This window comes from Cucurbita pepo, chromosome 16 (assembly GCF_057944985.1).
Source record: "Cucurbita pepo subsp. pepo isolate OVF chromosome 16, ASM5794498v1, whole genome shotgun sequence".
Lineage (NCBI taxonomy): Eukaryota > Viridiplantae > Streptophyta > Magnoliopsida > Cucurbitales > Cucurbitaceae > Cucurbita > Cucurbita pepo.
In genome coordinates, this window is record NC_141813.1 from 1,843,279 (window position 1) to 1,860,065 (window position 16,787).

The 16,787-nt window shown below is 33.4% G+C and overlaps 2 protein-coding genes across 3 annotated transcripts; one reads left to right on the plus strand and one right to left on the minus strand.

Annotated features, from left to right (window-relative positions):
* The first annotated feature begins 1,273 nt into the window (after nucleotides 1-1,273).
* On the plus strand, nucleotides 1,274-8,551 carry LOC111777123 (MLO-like protein 13). Its single transcript, XM_087118328.1, has 14 exons — nucleotides 1,274-1,463; nucleotides 2,491-2,548; nucleotides 2,845-3,062; nucleotides 3,698-3,814; nucleotides 3,943-4,003; nucleotides 5,505-5,566; nucleotides 5,861-5,935; nucleotides 6,511-6,599; nucleotides 7,082-7,131; nucleotides 7,216-7,256; nucleotides 7,360-7,635; nucleotides 7,727-7,794; nucleotides 7,974-8,034; nucleotides 8,275-8,551. Exons 1-14 carry the CDS (start codon nucleotides 1,323-1,325, stop codon nucleotides 8,344-8,346), a joined length of 1,389 nt encoding a protein of 462 aa, XP_086974454.1. The 5' UTR covers nucleotides 1,274-1,322; the 3' UTR covers nucleotides 8,347-8,551.
* A 1,958-nt stretch (nucleotides 8,552-10,509) lies between these two features.
* On the minus strand, nucleotides 10,510-14,257 carry LOC111777115 (protein kinase STUNTED). 2 transcript variants are annotated; one of them, XM_023656565.2, is made up of 10 exons: nucleotides 13,918-14,257; nucleotides 13,726-13,814; nucleotides 13,398-13,647; nucleotides 12,644-13,300; nucleotides 12,312-12,560; nucleotides 12,064-12,227; nucleotides 11,893-11,969; nucleotides 11,611-11,758; nucleotides 11,083-11,232; nucleotides 10,510-10,959 (listed from the first exon to the last, which is right to left on the minus strand). In XM_023656565.2, exons 1-10 carry the CDS (start codon nucleotides 14,075-14,077, stop codon nucleotides 10,717-10,719), a joined length of 2,187 nt encoding a protein of 728 aa, XP_023512333.2. In that variant the 5' UTR covers nucleotides 14,078-14,257; the 3' UTR covers nucleotides 10,510-10,716. The 2 variants fall into 2 exon arrangements, with proteins under 2 accessions (XP_023512333.2, XP_086974438.1); XM_087118312.1 differs by having other exon boundaries at nucleotides 12,644-13,297; nucleotides 13,918-14,256.
* Between the last annotated feature and the right edge of the window lie 2,530 nt (nucleotides 14,258-16,787).

The window sequence follows — 16,787 nt, forward strand, 5'->3', positions numbered from 1 at the left end:
CAAGGACGTTTACTCTGTATGCTTTTTTAGTCGAAGGCGTACATTGAATTGGAACCGTTTTATCTTAAAATATTTCAAAATTTAATATAATCAAGTTAAAAATAAAATATTTTTCTTTGTATAACTAAATTTAAAATTTAAAACACTTTTAAAAGTGCGGAATATTATTTTAACAAAAGATTAGAAGAAACATTTTTATTTAAAGGGAATATTCTCCACGCCACTCTCCAACTTTTACTCAAAGTATATATTATTATAAAAAAGAAATTAATTAATTAATTTTTTTTTTTAAAGTAACTTTTTGGTATTGAAGTAATGGCAAACTAAACTTCTTGGTTTGAGCCAAAGACCTCTTAACCTTGGGAAATCACTGCCGATCGGGTTAAATTTTACCCAATAATCATATTTATCTCGATATCGATCGAGATGTACACAACTGAGTTAGATTTAGATTAAAAAACCCTTTTGAACAAACTAACGGGAGCCACCTGAATTATAATTTTTCATTATTTTAAAAAATTATATTTATTCATAATTTATTCATAATATATGTTATATTAATAACTTAAATTTTAAAAATTATATTTATTCATAATATATGTTATATTAATAACTTAAATTTCATAAAACTCAAATATGGAGCCTTCCAAAGACACGATGTGTATATCAGTTACAAATATTAAATATTTTTAATTTTCATAATAATCTTAAAAGTATGGTAGGATTGGGTCGGGTGTAACCCTATTCTCGGTCGGGTGTAACCCTATTCTCGGTCGGGTTGACCCGTTAAAAAAATGAACCCATCAACCTACTCAAAATTTTCAATTTTCCAAAAATTCAACAAAGTACAAACCAAAAAAAAAAAAAAAAAAGAAAAAATCTAACCTAACTCGACCTTTGTGGTTTGGTTTAGGTAACCCAGATTGGCCTATCTCGTGTCATATGAATACTCTTAATTCTTGTAGTTTATTCACAAAATATCCTCGAACGTTGTAGCTAGCAGGATACTTCTAAACTTCAAAAAGTTAAATTTCAATCGATTTTACAGCTTAGACGTCACACTTGTTCCCCTCAAAAAAAAAAAAAAAAAAAAAAAAAAAAAAAAAAAAAAAAAAATCGAAATAAAATAATAAAATAAAGAGTAGAATACAAACGTATGCTTTATTCTTTTCCCTATGCTGCTGCTACCAACTTATTCCTTGCTTCTCCCCTAATGGAATTGGTACACAAATATAGCAACCTTAAGAATCCATATTCATCTAACAAACAACAACCAGGACGAGAACGAAAAGAAGAACAAGAACAAGAAGTATTCTTGAACGATGAATCATGCAACGGGGATCGTGCATGAACCTCCAAATGCCAAGTTTGAGTTCACTCCAACATGGATCGTCGCCGTTGTTTCCTCCATTATCGTTATCATTTCCTTCTCTCTTGAACGTGGCCTTCATCATCTTGGACAGGTTCGGGTTTCGTTTCATTTTGGTTCATATACTTTCAATAGCTTCTAAAACGAGCATTTTCATGTTAATTTTCAATCAAATAATACTAAATTCTACGTAAGTAAAGACGTCCTGTGAATATGTCTTCAAACATATATTTTCATTTTGTTGTCGAATATGTCGTTCTCACTAGTCATTTAGAAAAAAAAAGTCGAAATTTAGAGCTAAAAACAAAAACCGTTTAGACCCCATGTGACCCATCAACACCGTCAACCCTAAACTTTCACAATTGAATCAGTTTAGACCATGTGTGGCCCGTCAACACTGTCAACCCTAAACCTTTACAATTGTATCAGTTTAGACCCCATGTGGCCCGTCAATACTTTCAACCCTAAACACAATTGAATCAGTTTAGACTATGTGTGGCCCGTCAAAACTGTCAACCCTAAACCTTTACAATTGTATCAGTTTAGACCTCGTGTGGCCCGTCAATATTGTCAACCCTAAACTTTCACAATTGAATCAGTTTAGACCACGTGTGGCCTGTTAACACTGTCAACCCTAAATTTTCACAATTGAATCAATTTCGACCTCGTGTGGCCCGTCAACACTATCAACCTTAAACTTTCACAATTAAATCATTTAGACCCGTTATTAAAATTTCATTTAAAATCGTTAATGTATTACTTTCGCACACACGTGTATACTATAGCTACTAAGTATAATAAATCTATATAATTTCAACATATTCACGAGTCTTTTGAAGTTAATTTTTATCGTCTTTCGTTAAATAATAATAATAATATTCATCGGGAAATTTTAAATGGTTATTATTATTATTATTATTATTATTATTATTATGAGTTTTAAAAATAGGACTCGTTTATGAATGTTCATAATAAATTTAAAAAAAAATATAAATATAGAGATATTAAAATTGATAAATTAGATTATTAATGTATAATAAAAATAATATTTATATAATTTTTTTTTATCATATTTATTTTTTAAATATTAATTAATTAATTTTTTTTCTTTGATTGGTCAGTGGTTGAAACATAAAAAGCAGGATCAACTGAATCACGCCGTGCTGAAATTAAAGGAAGGTTCTTCCTCAAATTTATTATTTTTTTTTCGGATTTTTCTTTTAAATTAAAAAAAAAATGTTAAAAATAATTTTTTAATTTTGAATCGAAGAACGTCTGATATCAATCGCTCTTATTAACATACTTAATATCTTCTTATATAGTCTAACCAACGTGAGACGGTCCTAGCATTCCGAGCACTTACTCGACCCAAATTAGCTTTACTTCTACAAAGCTCGAAAAAACGTCGTTTTTTAAATTCAAATAATAAAGCTTATAACTTTATCATTAATTTTGGGGTTTTTTTTATGGGACAGAGTTGATGATTTTAGGGTTCATCTCCCTATTATTGAATGTGTTTCAAGGGGCAATTGGACAGTTCTGTATGCCTAGAGATTTTGCATACCATATGCTTCCATGCAAGAGAACTGTATCTGTTGTTCATCATTTCTCATCTCCTACGTCCCTCGACCGATATAATACTCACCGTCATCTCCTATCGACCAATACTAATTTTCAACATTGTTTACGAAAAGTAAGGGTTCGGTTTGTAGCATTCTTGTTTCTCATATCTGTTCTTAATATTATTTCGATTCTTCCATCTGATACCATTCTCGTTCTTGGTTTTTGTTTTTAATATTGTTTTGATTCTTTTGTTTGATAGCATTCGCGTTCTTCGTTTCTGTTTTTAATACTATATCGATTCTTCTGTTTGATATGATTCTCGTTTCTCATTTTGGTTTTTAATATTATTTCGATTCTTCCATTTGATAGCATTATCGTTCTTCTTTTTTGTTCTTAATATTATTTCGATTCTTTTGTTTGATAAGACTCTTGTTTCTCATTTCAGTTTTTAGCATTATTTTGATTATTCCATATGATACGATTCTCGTTCTTTGCTTATGTTCTTAATACTATTTCGATTCTTTTGTTTGATAGAATTCTCGTTTCTCGTTAACTTTTTAGTATTATTTGATTCTTCCATTTGATAGCATTCTCGTTCTTCGTTTTTGTTTGTAATATTATTTAAATTCTTCCATTTGATATCATTCTCGTTCTTTATTTCTATTCTTAATATTATTTTGATTCTTCCATTTGATAGCATTCTCGTTCTTCGTTTCTGTTCTTAATACGACTTCGATTCTTCTATATGAAAATGTTTATGAACAGGGAAAGGTTCCTCTATTGTCTTTGGAAGCTTTGCATCAACTCCATATATTCATATTTGTGTTGGCTGTTGTTCATGTCGTCTTTTGTGCTATAACCATGCTTCTAGCTGCTGCAAAGGTAATCTCGCTCACTCGAGATCAAACGAAAATTTATTGAACGTCACCGTTAACGTACTCGTAATCGAAATGGATATTTTGAAAATATATTGAGAAACGAATAAAAATTTCTTTTCTCAATTCGTTTAGATACAACAGTGGAAAAGATGGGAAGATTCTATTCATCGAGGACTTGCACATTCTCAAAATGGTAAATTATTCTAGTTAAAAATGTCATATTAGTTTCTATATTTATTCTATTTTAATCTTAATACGAATTTTGACCGTTTAGTCAAACACGTATATACATACATACATACGTACGTACACTTTGGAGCTATGGTGGCTTGGTGTGCACCTCGCTCAAGATAGAGATAATAAAACCCTCGTGAAATAATAGTGAAACCCGAGTTTATGAGATGAAGGAGAGTCAATTCATTGAATCAAAACCCTATTCTTTACCTCGTTCAAGAATAGAGATAGTGAAACTCTCGTGAACGAGAGAATAGTGAAACTTGAGTTTACAAGGTGAAGGAGAGTTAATTCATTGAATCAAAACCTTATTTACTTGTCTCGTTCAAGAATAGAGATAGTGAAACCCTCGTGAAAGAATAGTAAACCTCGAGTTTACGAGGTGAAGGAGAGTTAATTCATTAAATCAAAACCCTATTTACTTACGTCGTTCAAGAATAAAGATAGTGAAACCCGGGTTTACGAGGAGAAGGAGAGTCGATTCATTAAATCAAAACCCTATTTATTTACCTCATTTAAGAATAGAGATAGTGAAACCCTCGTGAAAGAATAGTGAAACTCAAGGTTGCAAGGTGAAGGAGAGTCAATTCATTAAATCAAAACCATATTTACTTGCCTCGTTTAAGAATAGAGATAGTGAAACCCTGGTGAAAGAATAGCGAAACCTGGGTTTACGAGGTGCAGGAGAGTCGATTCATTTAATCAAAACCCTATTTATTTACCTCATTCAAGAATAGAGATAGTGAAACTCAAGTTTACGAGGTGAAGGAGAGTCAAATCATTAAATCAAACCCCTATTTACTTGCCTCGTTCGAGGATAGAGATAGTGAACCCTGATGAAGGAATAGTAAAACCCGGGTTTATGAGGTGAAGGAGAGTCGATTCATTAAATCAAAACTCTATTTATTACCTCGTTCAAGAATAGAGACATGGAAACCCTCGTGAAATAATAGTGAAATCCAAGTTTACGAGGTAGAGGAGAGTCAATTCATTAAATCAAAACCCTATTTACTTTCCTCGTTCAAGAATAGAGATAGTGAAACCCTCGTGAAAGAATAGTGAAACTCAAGTTTTCGAGGTCAATAAGAGTCAATTCATTAAATCAAAACCCTATTTACTTGCCTCGTTCAAGAATAGAGATAGTGAAACTCTGATGAAAGAATAGTGAAACCCGGGTTTATGAGGTGAATGAGAGTCGATTCATCAAATCAAAACTCTATTCATTACCTCGTTCAACAATAGAGATAGGGAAACCCTCGTGAAAGAATAGTGAAACCCAAGTTTACGAGGTGAAGGAGAGTCAATTCATTAAATCAAAACCCTATTTACTTACGTCGTTCAAGAATAGAGATAGCGAAACCCTATTTTTTTTTATTTTAAAGTAATTTACGATTATAATTTCTACAATTATTTGTACTAAAAATCAGCTAAACTTTTTAATTTCATCGTTGCTGGTAAAGATAACGAGTTTAAAGAACGTGCCGAGGGATATTGGCTAAATGCTGCGGTCATAGCTTGGATGGTAATTAATTATTTTATTATTATTATTATTATTTTTAATTTCGAAATTATTTTTATTTTTATTTTTTAAATTTCTAACAAAGATTTAATTTTTAAAGAAATATTTGATTTTATATTATTTTTTTCACATGGTTTCTTTAATATTTTCTTAATTACATGTATGTTTAAATGTTTTTAAATTTAATATAGAAAAATCAAATAAAATAAATTAAAAATATCAAAAGTAATTTATTTTTTAAATATAAAATAATTATGACGTAAGCTCTAAATATTTAAAAAAAAAATTATATTTTAGGTGGCATTTGTGAAGCAGTTCCATGGATCGATCACAAAGTCTGATTACATTTTTCTTCGACGAGGCTTTATTAAGGTTATATATAATTTCCTTATTTATTTACCAAAATAATTTAATTTATGTATCGTTAGCTGATATTATTAGCTTTGGTTCGTTATGTATCGTTGTCAGTCTCACGGTTTTAAAACGTGTCTATTATCGAAGGTTTTCACACCCTTATAAAGAATGTTTCGGTTACCTCTCTAACCGACGTGAGATCTTACGTTTAGGGTTTAATCTAATCGATATAACTTGAAAAATTTAGGGTTTTCTTTTTTTTGCGCTCGTTCTTAATAATTTTAATTTAAGGGAGAAAATATCATTTTGGTCCCTGTGTTACGTGTTTAGTTTCCATTAGGTCCCTAAGATTTAAAAATATTACATTTTTATCCTTGAGACTTTTTGAATTTAGTCCTAATCTTTCAAATTTGTGTCTTTAGGTCCGTAAATTTTCGATTTTGCAGCTTTTTCAAATTTTCAATTTTGTGACAAACAAATCGATATTAAAGAAAAAAAAAATAATCTCTTAGACTAAATAGAATTTTTTGAATTTTCGAGATTTAATTTTATATCTAATAGTTTGTGTGATTTGAACGTGTTTTATGGTACAGAAACATTGTCCCGGGGAACCAAACTTTAATTTCTACGACCATATTACAAAGACGTATCAACATGATTTCAAGAAAGTTGTAGGCATAAGGTGAGACCCTTTTGATTTAGCATATATAATTTTCACGTTTATTAAAAAAAAATATTTAAATTCGGTAAAAATACCCTTTTGTTCTTAGGTATCTATGTTTCAAAATGTTACGGTCCGTTTTTATTCTTGAATTTTTAGTTTAATTTTCATATAGTCCATAAATTTTAAAATATTACATTTTTACCCCTTAAATTTAGAGTCGTTCAATTTCAAAATTTACATTTTTACCCTTGATTTTTTACTAAATACCCACGTTCTAATCTCGGTATTGATGTTTAATTTAAAAGAATTAAATTTGTTTTCGCAAATTTTTTCATTACTATTAAAATTAATTAAAAGAATTTACCTCGTAATTATCTTAAATTATTTAACTAAAAGTGTAAAATATTAAAATTGTGAGACAAAATAATTTTTTTTTTTGTAATTTAAAAAATTGAGTTTTTTTCCCTAAATTATTGAAATATAAATTAAATATTTTGTAGTTGGTATCTTTGGGCCTTTGTAGTGCTCTTCTTGCTGCTTAATCTTGAAGGTAAATATCATTATTTACCCTTTCAATTATTCACCAATCACTTATCTGCAAATAATTTTACTGTTTTTTTTTTTTTACTTGTAGGATGGCACACTTACTTTTGGTTGGCTTTTCTACCCCTCATTGTAAGTTCTTCGAACCGGGCGAAAATTCTTAGTTTAGATGGAAAATGAGAGAGGGAGTGGATGTTGCCGTCAATGTTAACGTATTGACCTTGATATGATTCAGATGCTACTTTTAGTGGGGGCAAAATTAGAATACATAATTACCCGAATGGCTCAAGAACTAAACTCGAGGAGAATCGATGACAGAGAAGCACAACAAAAACATGACATCCATAGATTTCAAAGACGACAGAACGAGATCAAGAAACAGGGTAGCCACCATGAAGTGAATCCCTCGGATGATCATTTTTGGTTTGCTCGTCCTTCTCTTGTTCTCATCTTGATTCACTTCATTCTCTTTCAAAACTCTTTCGAGATTGCCTTCTTCTTTTGGATTTGGGTAAGATTATTTCTTTTTAACGGCCACCGTATGACGTTTCTTTAGATAAAAAAGTTACTAAGATTTTACGTTTGGTTGAAAATATTGGCAGACAACTTATGGGTTTAAGTCTTGCATTATGGAGAGACCGGCTTTTATCATCACCAGACTTGTCCTCGGGTAATACTATTAACCTTCATTGTTTTTTACCTTTTCTTTTTACCAAAAGTAATTTTTTTTTTTTAACTATGTTCGTGTTTAGCTGTTTAAAATAAATTTCGTCAAATAATAAGAAAATTATTATTATTATTATTTTCGTAAGTATGGCGATTAACGTTTGCTCAAATTCTTCCTCTCAGTGGAATTGTCCAAGTTCTTTGCAGTTATAGCACATTGCCTTTGTACTCTCTAGTCACTCAGGTTCGTTATTTTCATTCTTCAATTGTTCGTTTAAGAGCTCGTTTGATAGCGTTTTCAGCTATTGTTTTCAATTTCTCGTTTTTTGAATAGAGAAAAAATAAAATAAACGCTTCTAAGTATGAACACGAAAATCGAAATGAACAAAACTAACGAAAAATTATATGAACGGAGATGAACGAAAAATGGATTATTTCTCGTATTTGCTTATTTTTGGTGTTATTTTTTCTCATAAACTTGAAGATGGGAAGCGAATATAAGAAGCCAACGGAAGAAGGTGAAGTGTCAGAGGCTGAAGAACAAAGAGCAACATAGAAGCAACTGACAAATCCTCCATTTTCTCTCAAATTCTTTCAAATTTCTCAATTGATTTGTATATATGAAGTGTTTAAAGATAAAAAATCACAATCGGTAACGAATTCTTCGTTACAGATCTTCACGAACATTGTAGAGGTATAAATTTAGTTGAACGATGTCAATATCATTGTGTTTGAAGTGAAATCTTCGAGCGTTTAGAATTTGCTTTTGTTCTTGAAATATCATTCCAAGCAGGTGCCGCTTCTTCGATTCTTCGATTTTGACTTCCATCTCGAAAGGAATTACAATCAAAATAATGTAATGGACTAAAAATCTATAAATTCGTGGTTGTAACTGTTAAGTATTGTTGAAATTTCACATTGACTAATTAAGGGAAAGATCGTGTTTGTGTATATAAGTAAGCGACGATATCTCTATTGGTATGAGACTTTTTTTTCGGTTGATTAAGCTAATCTTAGACAATTGGATGCTTTCAAAGTAATATTTGATCTCACGTTGAGCACCAATCTCTCAAAATCATCTTGAGGGACCCTTGACCACACTCCATTGATCAAAACAAACTCAGCTCGATTAGGTCACAACTTTGAGCTCGAATGTGTGCGTTAAGTGTCCTTTTACCTAACCATTGTCAGGCGGTCGTCAGTGTTTCACCGGTAAGTGTCCATTATTTTCACGAAGTGTTAAAATGGGTGAGACTTAGTTCCATTAATCGAGTGTGAATCTTCATCAATTCAGGTAAGATATTCTAGGATTTTTGTTTATGCAACACTGGATAATTAATACAGCTTAGATCATGGGCTAATCGTTCACTTGGCTATAGATAGAAATGACATGTTTATATCGTTTAGATTTGGGTCATATAACACACGTTATATGTTTTTGGTCATGTGTTCATGCATATTTAACCAAGTTAGGAGATTACTTACGGAATAACAATGACACATATCGTTTGCTACGTTAGCAAACAAACCATAGGGTATTTCAGCATTTGCTCAAATACATGTTTTCATTTAACATAAGGTTTGCACTCTTTACTTAGGGGCGTTAGGTGAATCATGTGGCTTGATTTCCTTCTCTATCTTCGACTTCTTCAATTGTTGCCCAAATAGTCTCTTTTTTTTATTATGATTCGTTTGAAAGCTCAATTTAGTTATATTTTAATTTCTACGACATAAACAACTATATATAATAAGAGGCAGAAACAGGAATAGAGAATGAAATAAAAGGCGGGAATAGGCACCGGGACATCTCTACGTGAATGCATCGTTAAAAGAAGAAATCAAAATATGCCCATTCTCCAAGAGAATATGCACAATTCTATGTCAAAACTTGGGCAATTTTGAACTTTCCTAGAACATTAAAATTAAAAATTTAGACTTTGTGCACTTTCACTCCCTTTTTTGACTAAATAGTAAAACACAGCCACCCATTTGTTTCCTTTTCATTGGTTCTCATAAAGCTGAAAGCTACTCAAAACAAAGAAAAAGAGACCCCAAGGGATAATCTTTGAACTTTTCAAAGTAGATCCACGGAAAACTTTGTTGAGGATTATTGGGAGTGAGTCCCACTTTGGTTAATTTAGTGGAAGATCATGAGTTTATAAGTGAGGAATATTATCTTCATTGGTACGAGGCCTTTTGGGAAAGCCCAAAGCAATGTCACGGGAGCTTATGCTCAAAGTGGACAATATCATACCATTGTGGAGAGTGATTCCTAACATCGTATCAGAGTCATGCCCTAAACTTAATCATGTCAATAGAATCCTCAAGTATCGAACAAAGAATTGTGAGCCTCGAAGGTGTAGTCAAAAGTGACTAAAGTGTCGAACAAAGGGTGTACTTTGTTTGAGGGCTCCAGAGAAAGGAGTCGAGCCTCAATTAAGGGGAGGCTATTTGAGAGCTCCATAAGCCTCGAGGCTTATAGTGTACTTTGTTCGAGGGGAGGATTGTTGAGGATTATTGCGAGTGAGTCCCACATTGGTTAATTTAGTGGAAGATCATGGGTTTATAAGTGAGAAATACTATCTTCATGAGTATGAGCCTTTTTGGAGAAGTCAAAATCAAAGTCATGAGAGCTTATACTTAAAGTGGACAATATCATACCATGTGGAGAGTCGTGATTCCTAACAAAATTTATTCATTCCTAACAAACTTCACAATAAATTCAGAAATAAGTAGCCTGATATCTACAGAGGCCTCTCACATCATCTCCTTTAATTCAAACCCACGATTTTCTATGAACAGCTATTCAATCTCAATCAGTACAAAGATTAAAAGAAAAAGCCCTTCAAAGCTATGGAAGAAAAAGGGAGTTGGAGTAAGATGTTAATACCTAAAATTTGGCTGATTTGATTGAGAGTGAGCGATTTCAGTTAAAGCTTGAAGAGCGGCTGCTGCATCTGCCCTGCAAGTAGTCCTCTATGGAGATGGTTTGAATTCCACTGCCAAGAGAAAGTGAGTCATCTTCCAAGCCAAGCAAGGCTAGGTTAAGGTGTGATTGAATGTTAGTAGGTAGAGGTTCTCCATCACTCGCGTCGAATTCGTCGCATTCATCGATTTGTTGTCTTGCCCATGTTGTTATTTCCTCATCTCCTTGGAGAAGTTTCAACACCTGCAAGTTTTGAAAAAAACAACAAATGAATGGGTCAAAGGGAAAACGACCATTGATGACACAGACAAGCATTGACACAAGTGGAAGAGGCTGATAGCGTCGTGCATTTCGTAGTCAACTTACCAGGCTGATTTGAGGACGGAGTCTCGGTGCTCGTCTAATACAAAGAGTAGCAGCCAAAATCATTCGACCTATTTGATCGTCATTGTAGTCGCTGCCTAGGCTTGGATCTAGTAATTCTGAAACTTTGATTTCCTTCAAAATTGGTTTTGCCTGTATTGCATATGCACATCAGTGTTAGGAATCACGACTCAGTCATTTTTTACATCTTTGAGACTCACAACTTCTTTGTTCGACATTTAAGGATTCTATTGATATAGCTAAGATAAGGGCATGGCTCTGATACCATGTTAGGAATCCGACTCTCTATAATGATATGATATTGTCCACTTTGAGCATAAGCTCTCGTGGCTTTGCTTTGGGCTTCCCCAAAAGGCCTCGTACCAATGGAGATGTATTCTATACTTCTAAGCTCATAATTATTTCCTAAATTAGCCAATGTGGGACTCCCTCCCAACAATCCTCAACATCATACACATTGTTCTGACCTTCATTGTAATGGATGGTAATAGGAAAAAACTCGACACTTACCCACATGACAAGGCTCTCCTGCCCCTTGGGACAATTGTCGGTGATTGGTTTTCTACCTGAAAGTAGTTCAAGGAGTACCACACCGAATGCGTAAACGTCGATTTTGTCACTCACCTTGCCGTGCATGAAATACTCAGGAGCCAAGTAACTGCCATAAAGGAATGAAGCATGCTCAAAACAATACATTATCAAATATCGCGTTTAAGAACACCAAAATCTTCATAAAAATAACGAAAAACATGAACTGCGTGACATCGAAACAGCGGAGAAGAAACTGCATACCCAAACGTTCCAGCTACGTCAGTACAAGTGATTTGAAAGCACGAGGATGCCCAACTAGCAAGCCCAAAATCGGAAAGCTGAACGGGTCGTAAAACATAACCATCAGTAATCAATCAGATAGTGGAACCCTTTGAAAGATACAGAATATGAGAAAGGAACATGTCATGAAACCTGAGGTTCGAAATTCTCAGAAAGCAGAATGTTAGAGGATTTCACATCCCTGTGAATCACAGGTTCCTCCCTGCAATTATGTAAATAATCTAGTGCCTCAGCAACACCAACAGCAACCTTAAACCTCTCTTGCCAACCAAATGAATTCACATCCTTCTTACAACCTTAAATAAAACAACCAATTGATAGTAAGAACATAGTTAACAAAAATCAAATCAGTGTTCTTCAAAAGTAGTATAGATCTTTACCGTGAAGATTCTCTTCCAAACTTCCTCTTGAAAGAAAACCATAGACCAACAGTAAATTATTGTCCTCCAAACAAAAACCCATTAAAGATATAACATTCTTATGAGTTGAAGTCGCAATGATCCCAACTTCCTGAACAAATTCCTTAAGAACATTTTCAGATGGCTTCAGAACTTTAACAGCAATTTCCTTGCCATCAGGAAGAAGCCCTCGGTAAACATAGCTACTACCTCCTTTACCAACCATATTTTCTAAAAGACACACACATAAATACTTGTTAGAGAATCATCCAGTCCCAAAATCACGAGGAAATTGAGAAAAGATAGATACAAACCAGGCATAAAATTAGACGTTGCTGACAAAAGTTCCTCATAAGTAAACAATCTGCAGGTGGATGAGTACTTATCCTTCAAATCCAATACCTCTTTAGGAAGGCTTCCGAAAATGTAGCCGGACCCATATGGCACAATTGCACCACACTCCCTATCAATGGTGGAACCCTGATCCTGATCAGAACTGTTCTGTTTCTGATCTGGATAAACCAAGGCTGAGGAGGACGACGACTGGATGTTTGGAACGTGCAATACGCCTTGGAACATAGAAAACTTCTTTGAAGATTTCTCTACATGCTGCTTGGACAAAAATATACGTCGTAGAAGCGGCCAACTCGATTTCCAATGTGATGATTCTCGGCTCACAATGGAATTCGACTTCAACGATCCCTGAGGCTTATGAAATGGTACTAAAGCTAGTGAATTCCCCACAGCATTTTCCTCAGGTAACTCATCAACCAAATCAGTCCCGGAATCATTCCGTTCAAGCGAAGATGGAGTACCCTCAACGGAGTCCCTCTCCGTTTTATCATTACAACCAGAGTCAGATTTCTGTAAACAAATATGACTGTCGATAAAGTTTGTAGCCAACCCAACAGCTTTTGCTTCATTAGCTACATCTACAATGGCAGCACAATTCTTGTCCCTACCCTTGTCTGCTAAATTAGGCAAAAGAAAAAGGGGGAAATCATGATCTAAGCACTAAACAAGAACTCACAACCTAAAAGCAAAAAAGAAAAGTGAAATAATTGCAACCTCGAGACTGGCATTTAGTTGAGAAAGTCGCTAATCTCTGGAAAATGACTTTGCCACCATTAACTGCTAAAACACTGAATCTGCTCGGCAATTTTCTAGCGCAGTACTTAGCAACCGAGGCCGACGAACGGATTCTATGGTGAGATTTGGAAGTACCGAGAATTAGAGAAGCCTCACCGTACGAATCCACTTCCCGTCTAATGATTTTCCGGACCGGCGATCCTCGGCAGACTTTGAGCTTCAAATCAATCTACACAAGCAACAATTCCACGCTCAAATCTTCAGCAAAAAAGGAAATAAAGAACTCTCGATTCACAAACATTCTAACCTGCTTCAGGTTGCAGAATCCTTCATAAGCGGACAACATAGAGTCAAACGACTTCACAAGAGAGAGCAAAGTCAACTTCCCCTCATCAACTACAACAGAAAGCCAAAGAAAACTCCACACTCAGTACTACAAAGCAAAATCAAACCACGGAATGAAGCGAGAGAAACAAGGTCGCAAACACAAAACAATTACCAGCCGCAGAATCAAGAACATGAAGAGCAATGACACAATCGCCAGGCTGAGCAACCTTAACAAGCGCCCAAGTGAGCAATTCCCGACTCTGTAGTTCCATTCTGACCCCGACGACGACCACAGAGCCGCCATGGCCAGCGGCAGGGTCAGGTAGCAGCATCGTAGGCGCCGTCGTAGTGGAGAAGAGGAAATGGAGGGTTTCAAAGCGAGGGAAAAAGTTTAGGCGCGAGAGAAGCCATTAGAGCACGATAAAAGCTTAAGCATATGCAGTGGAAAAAGGAAAGAAGCGAATCATGGGGAAGATAAATCGAGGTTAGTGGTAACTGTATGCCAAGGCTTTGTTCCTCTGCTTCTCATATATATATATATTTATTTATTTATATATTTATATATATATATATATCCCATTTCCCTCTCAACCGTCCGATTCACTTATTTTATTTATTTATTTATTTATGCTAAATTATAAAATATTGTGAATATTTGATATGAGATCTCCAGAGAGGAGAACTAAACATTTTTTTTATAAGGGTGTAGAAATCTCTACTATCAGACCCATTTTAAAAATGTTGAATGGAAGTTCGAGAGGGAAAGTCTAAAGAGGACAATATCTGCTAGCGGTGGGCTTAGCTGTTGGGTTGCGAAATCTATTCAAGATGCTCGGGTCACCAATTCAACCAAACCAAAATTTCGAGTTGGTTCAAATGGTTTTCTCAATCCAACTAAAAAACGACTGTTGAAGTTATAATATTATATTTTTATCTCTTATAAATATCTGGGAGCTATCTTTAGGGTAAGTTATCTCAATTAAAAGTTTCAAAAAGTTTAGGGATGTTCAAATGAATCGAGAATTTGATCCATTATGACTATCTAACCCAAATCATGAAGGCGGGATTGGGTTAGATTTTTTTCGGTTTGGGTTGGGTTGAATTTTTTAAAAAACCTAAAATTCGGGTCAGTTCGTGGGGTTGACATATTTTTTGTTGGAGGGTTACAACCCAAACCTACCATATCGTACTCTTAAGATTATTATGAAAATTAAAAATATTCGACGTTTATAATCAATGTTAGTATTGCAGTGTGACGAGTAACTGTTTCATATTCGAACATTGTGGATAAGCAGGTTTTTATAAAAATTATTAAAAAAAAAAAAAAAAACCTGACAACCCATTTCATCTTGAAAAAAATAGAGGGTTGGATTGTGAACTCTATTCAGATTGCATCATCAATTCAACCGACTCGAGATTTTTGTCCTTAGAAAATTTCGAAATAAAAATAATTTAATAATTTTATTATTGCAAATTAAGCTAACTATTTTTGTTTTAAGAAATACCATAACAATAAAGATTTGCATTAACAATACTCCAAAATAAGTGAATTATTTATAAAATATTAATTATCATAAATCTTATTAGTTATTATTCCTTATTAATTATATCTTTCCAAATAATTTTTTTTTTTTGGAAAATCATAATTAATTATTATGCACTTATAAAAATAAAATAAATTTTTATAAATATGGACTGTTTTTTTTAATTATTTTTAATTTATAATTGAATTATTCGTTTTACGTGTACCCATGTTTAATAATTTAACTAGATTGTACCTTAATTAATAAATAAATAAATAATTTATGTTAAATTTATTATATATATGTTTTAATATTTAATTATTTTATGCATCAATATGATTTACCAAAATAAAATATTAGTATTTATTCATGAATTTACAAAAGACATGTGGTCTTATAAATCATAATTCATCATTTAATACAAACCCAAATTCTTTTAAAATAAAGTGTAAATAATAAAATAAAAATAAAAATGCTTTTTTTTTTTAATAAATTAAGAAGTCTAAAAATTAAAAATAAATTAAAAAACGACACGAATTCTTTAATACGTCATCTGATATGATTTCTGCAACGTAATATCTGGTTAGTATATACTTTTTAATACTTTAGTAAAAATTTTAAAATATAATAGATATACTCTTGTAATAGCTCAAGCTTACTGCTAGTAGATATTATCTTGTTTCAGCTTTCCCTTTCGAGCTTTATCTCAAAGTTTTTAAAACGTGTCTACTGATGAGAAGTTTTCAAATCGTTATGAAAAATGTTTCGTTCCTCTCTCCAACCGATGTGGAATCTCACAATTCACCCCCCTTTGAGACCCAACGTCCTCGCTAGCACTCGTTCTTCTCTTCAATTGATGTGGGATCTCACAATATTAAAACTAGGTCAACCATCTCACAATTTGAAAATATATGTAGAGATAGATACTGAATCCCTTAGCAGATGAGAGGTAGAGGAAAAGGATCTAGGACGAACACGACTTCTTCTAACGCTAGAGACCACTGGAAAAAACTCGGGACTAGAGCATGTTGTAATGGTATGAAAAGAGAGGTCTTGAGTAGATTTTTGACCAGAAAACGGGAGAATTCTTACTATCATTGGCAGATCACCTGGGTCGTGATAAGGAAACTCTAATCCTCAGCCCAACGATTCAACCTTTTGTTGAAGCAAGAACCCTTGAATCAAAGTAATTAACACCTCCTTATACGAAATTTGGATCAACCAAGAGATAAAGCTAGAATTAGATTATCTCTTATGATCGAAGATCTAGAAGAAGCAAGATTTGGAATCTTGTTCTAAATTGAGTCACTTCACAATCGAACTTGATCCATGTTTGATTGAATGACTCGGATGCAATTCTACCACAAGAATTGCTTGAAACTTAGAAATGACAAAATTGATGCTTAGATTTCGAAGGAAAATGTCTCAATTCGAGATCTCAATTTCATTCATCCACCAATCTAATTTTCACCTAACATATTGTGGGTATTTATAGTCTCTTGACAATAGACGTTTGTGG

Coding starts and splice junctions, on each gene's coding strand:
- LOC111777123 (XM_087118328.1), top strand. CDS start 1,323: ATGAATCATGCAACGGGGATCGTGCATGAACCTCCAAATGCCAAGTTT. Junction 3,815..3,942: donor TGCTTCTAGCTGCTGCAAAG/GTAATCTCGCTC, acceptor CAATTCGTTTAG/ATACAACAGTGGAAAAGATG. Junction 7,257..7,359: donor TGGCTTTTCTACCCCTCATT/GTAAGTTCTTCG, acceptor GATATGATTCAG/ATGCTACTTTTAGTGGGGGC.
- LOC111777115 (XM_023656565.2), bottom strand. CDS start 14,077: ATGCTGCTACCTGACCCTGCCGCTGGCCATGGCGGCTCTGTGGTCGTC. Junction 13,815..13,917: donor TGTTCTTGATTCTGCGGCTG/GTAATTGTTTTG, acceptor TTTCTGTTGTAG/TTGATGAGGGGAAGTTGACT. Junction 11,759..11,892: donor GACGTAGCTGGAACGTTTGG/GTATGCAGTTTC, acceptor CCTTTATGGCAG/TTACTTGGCTCCTGAGTATT.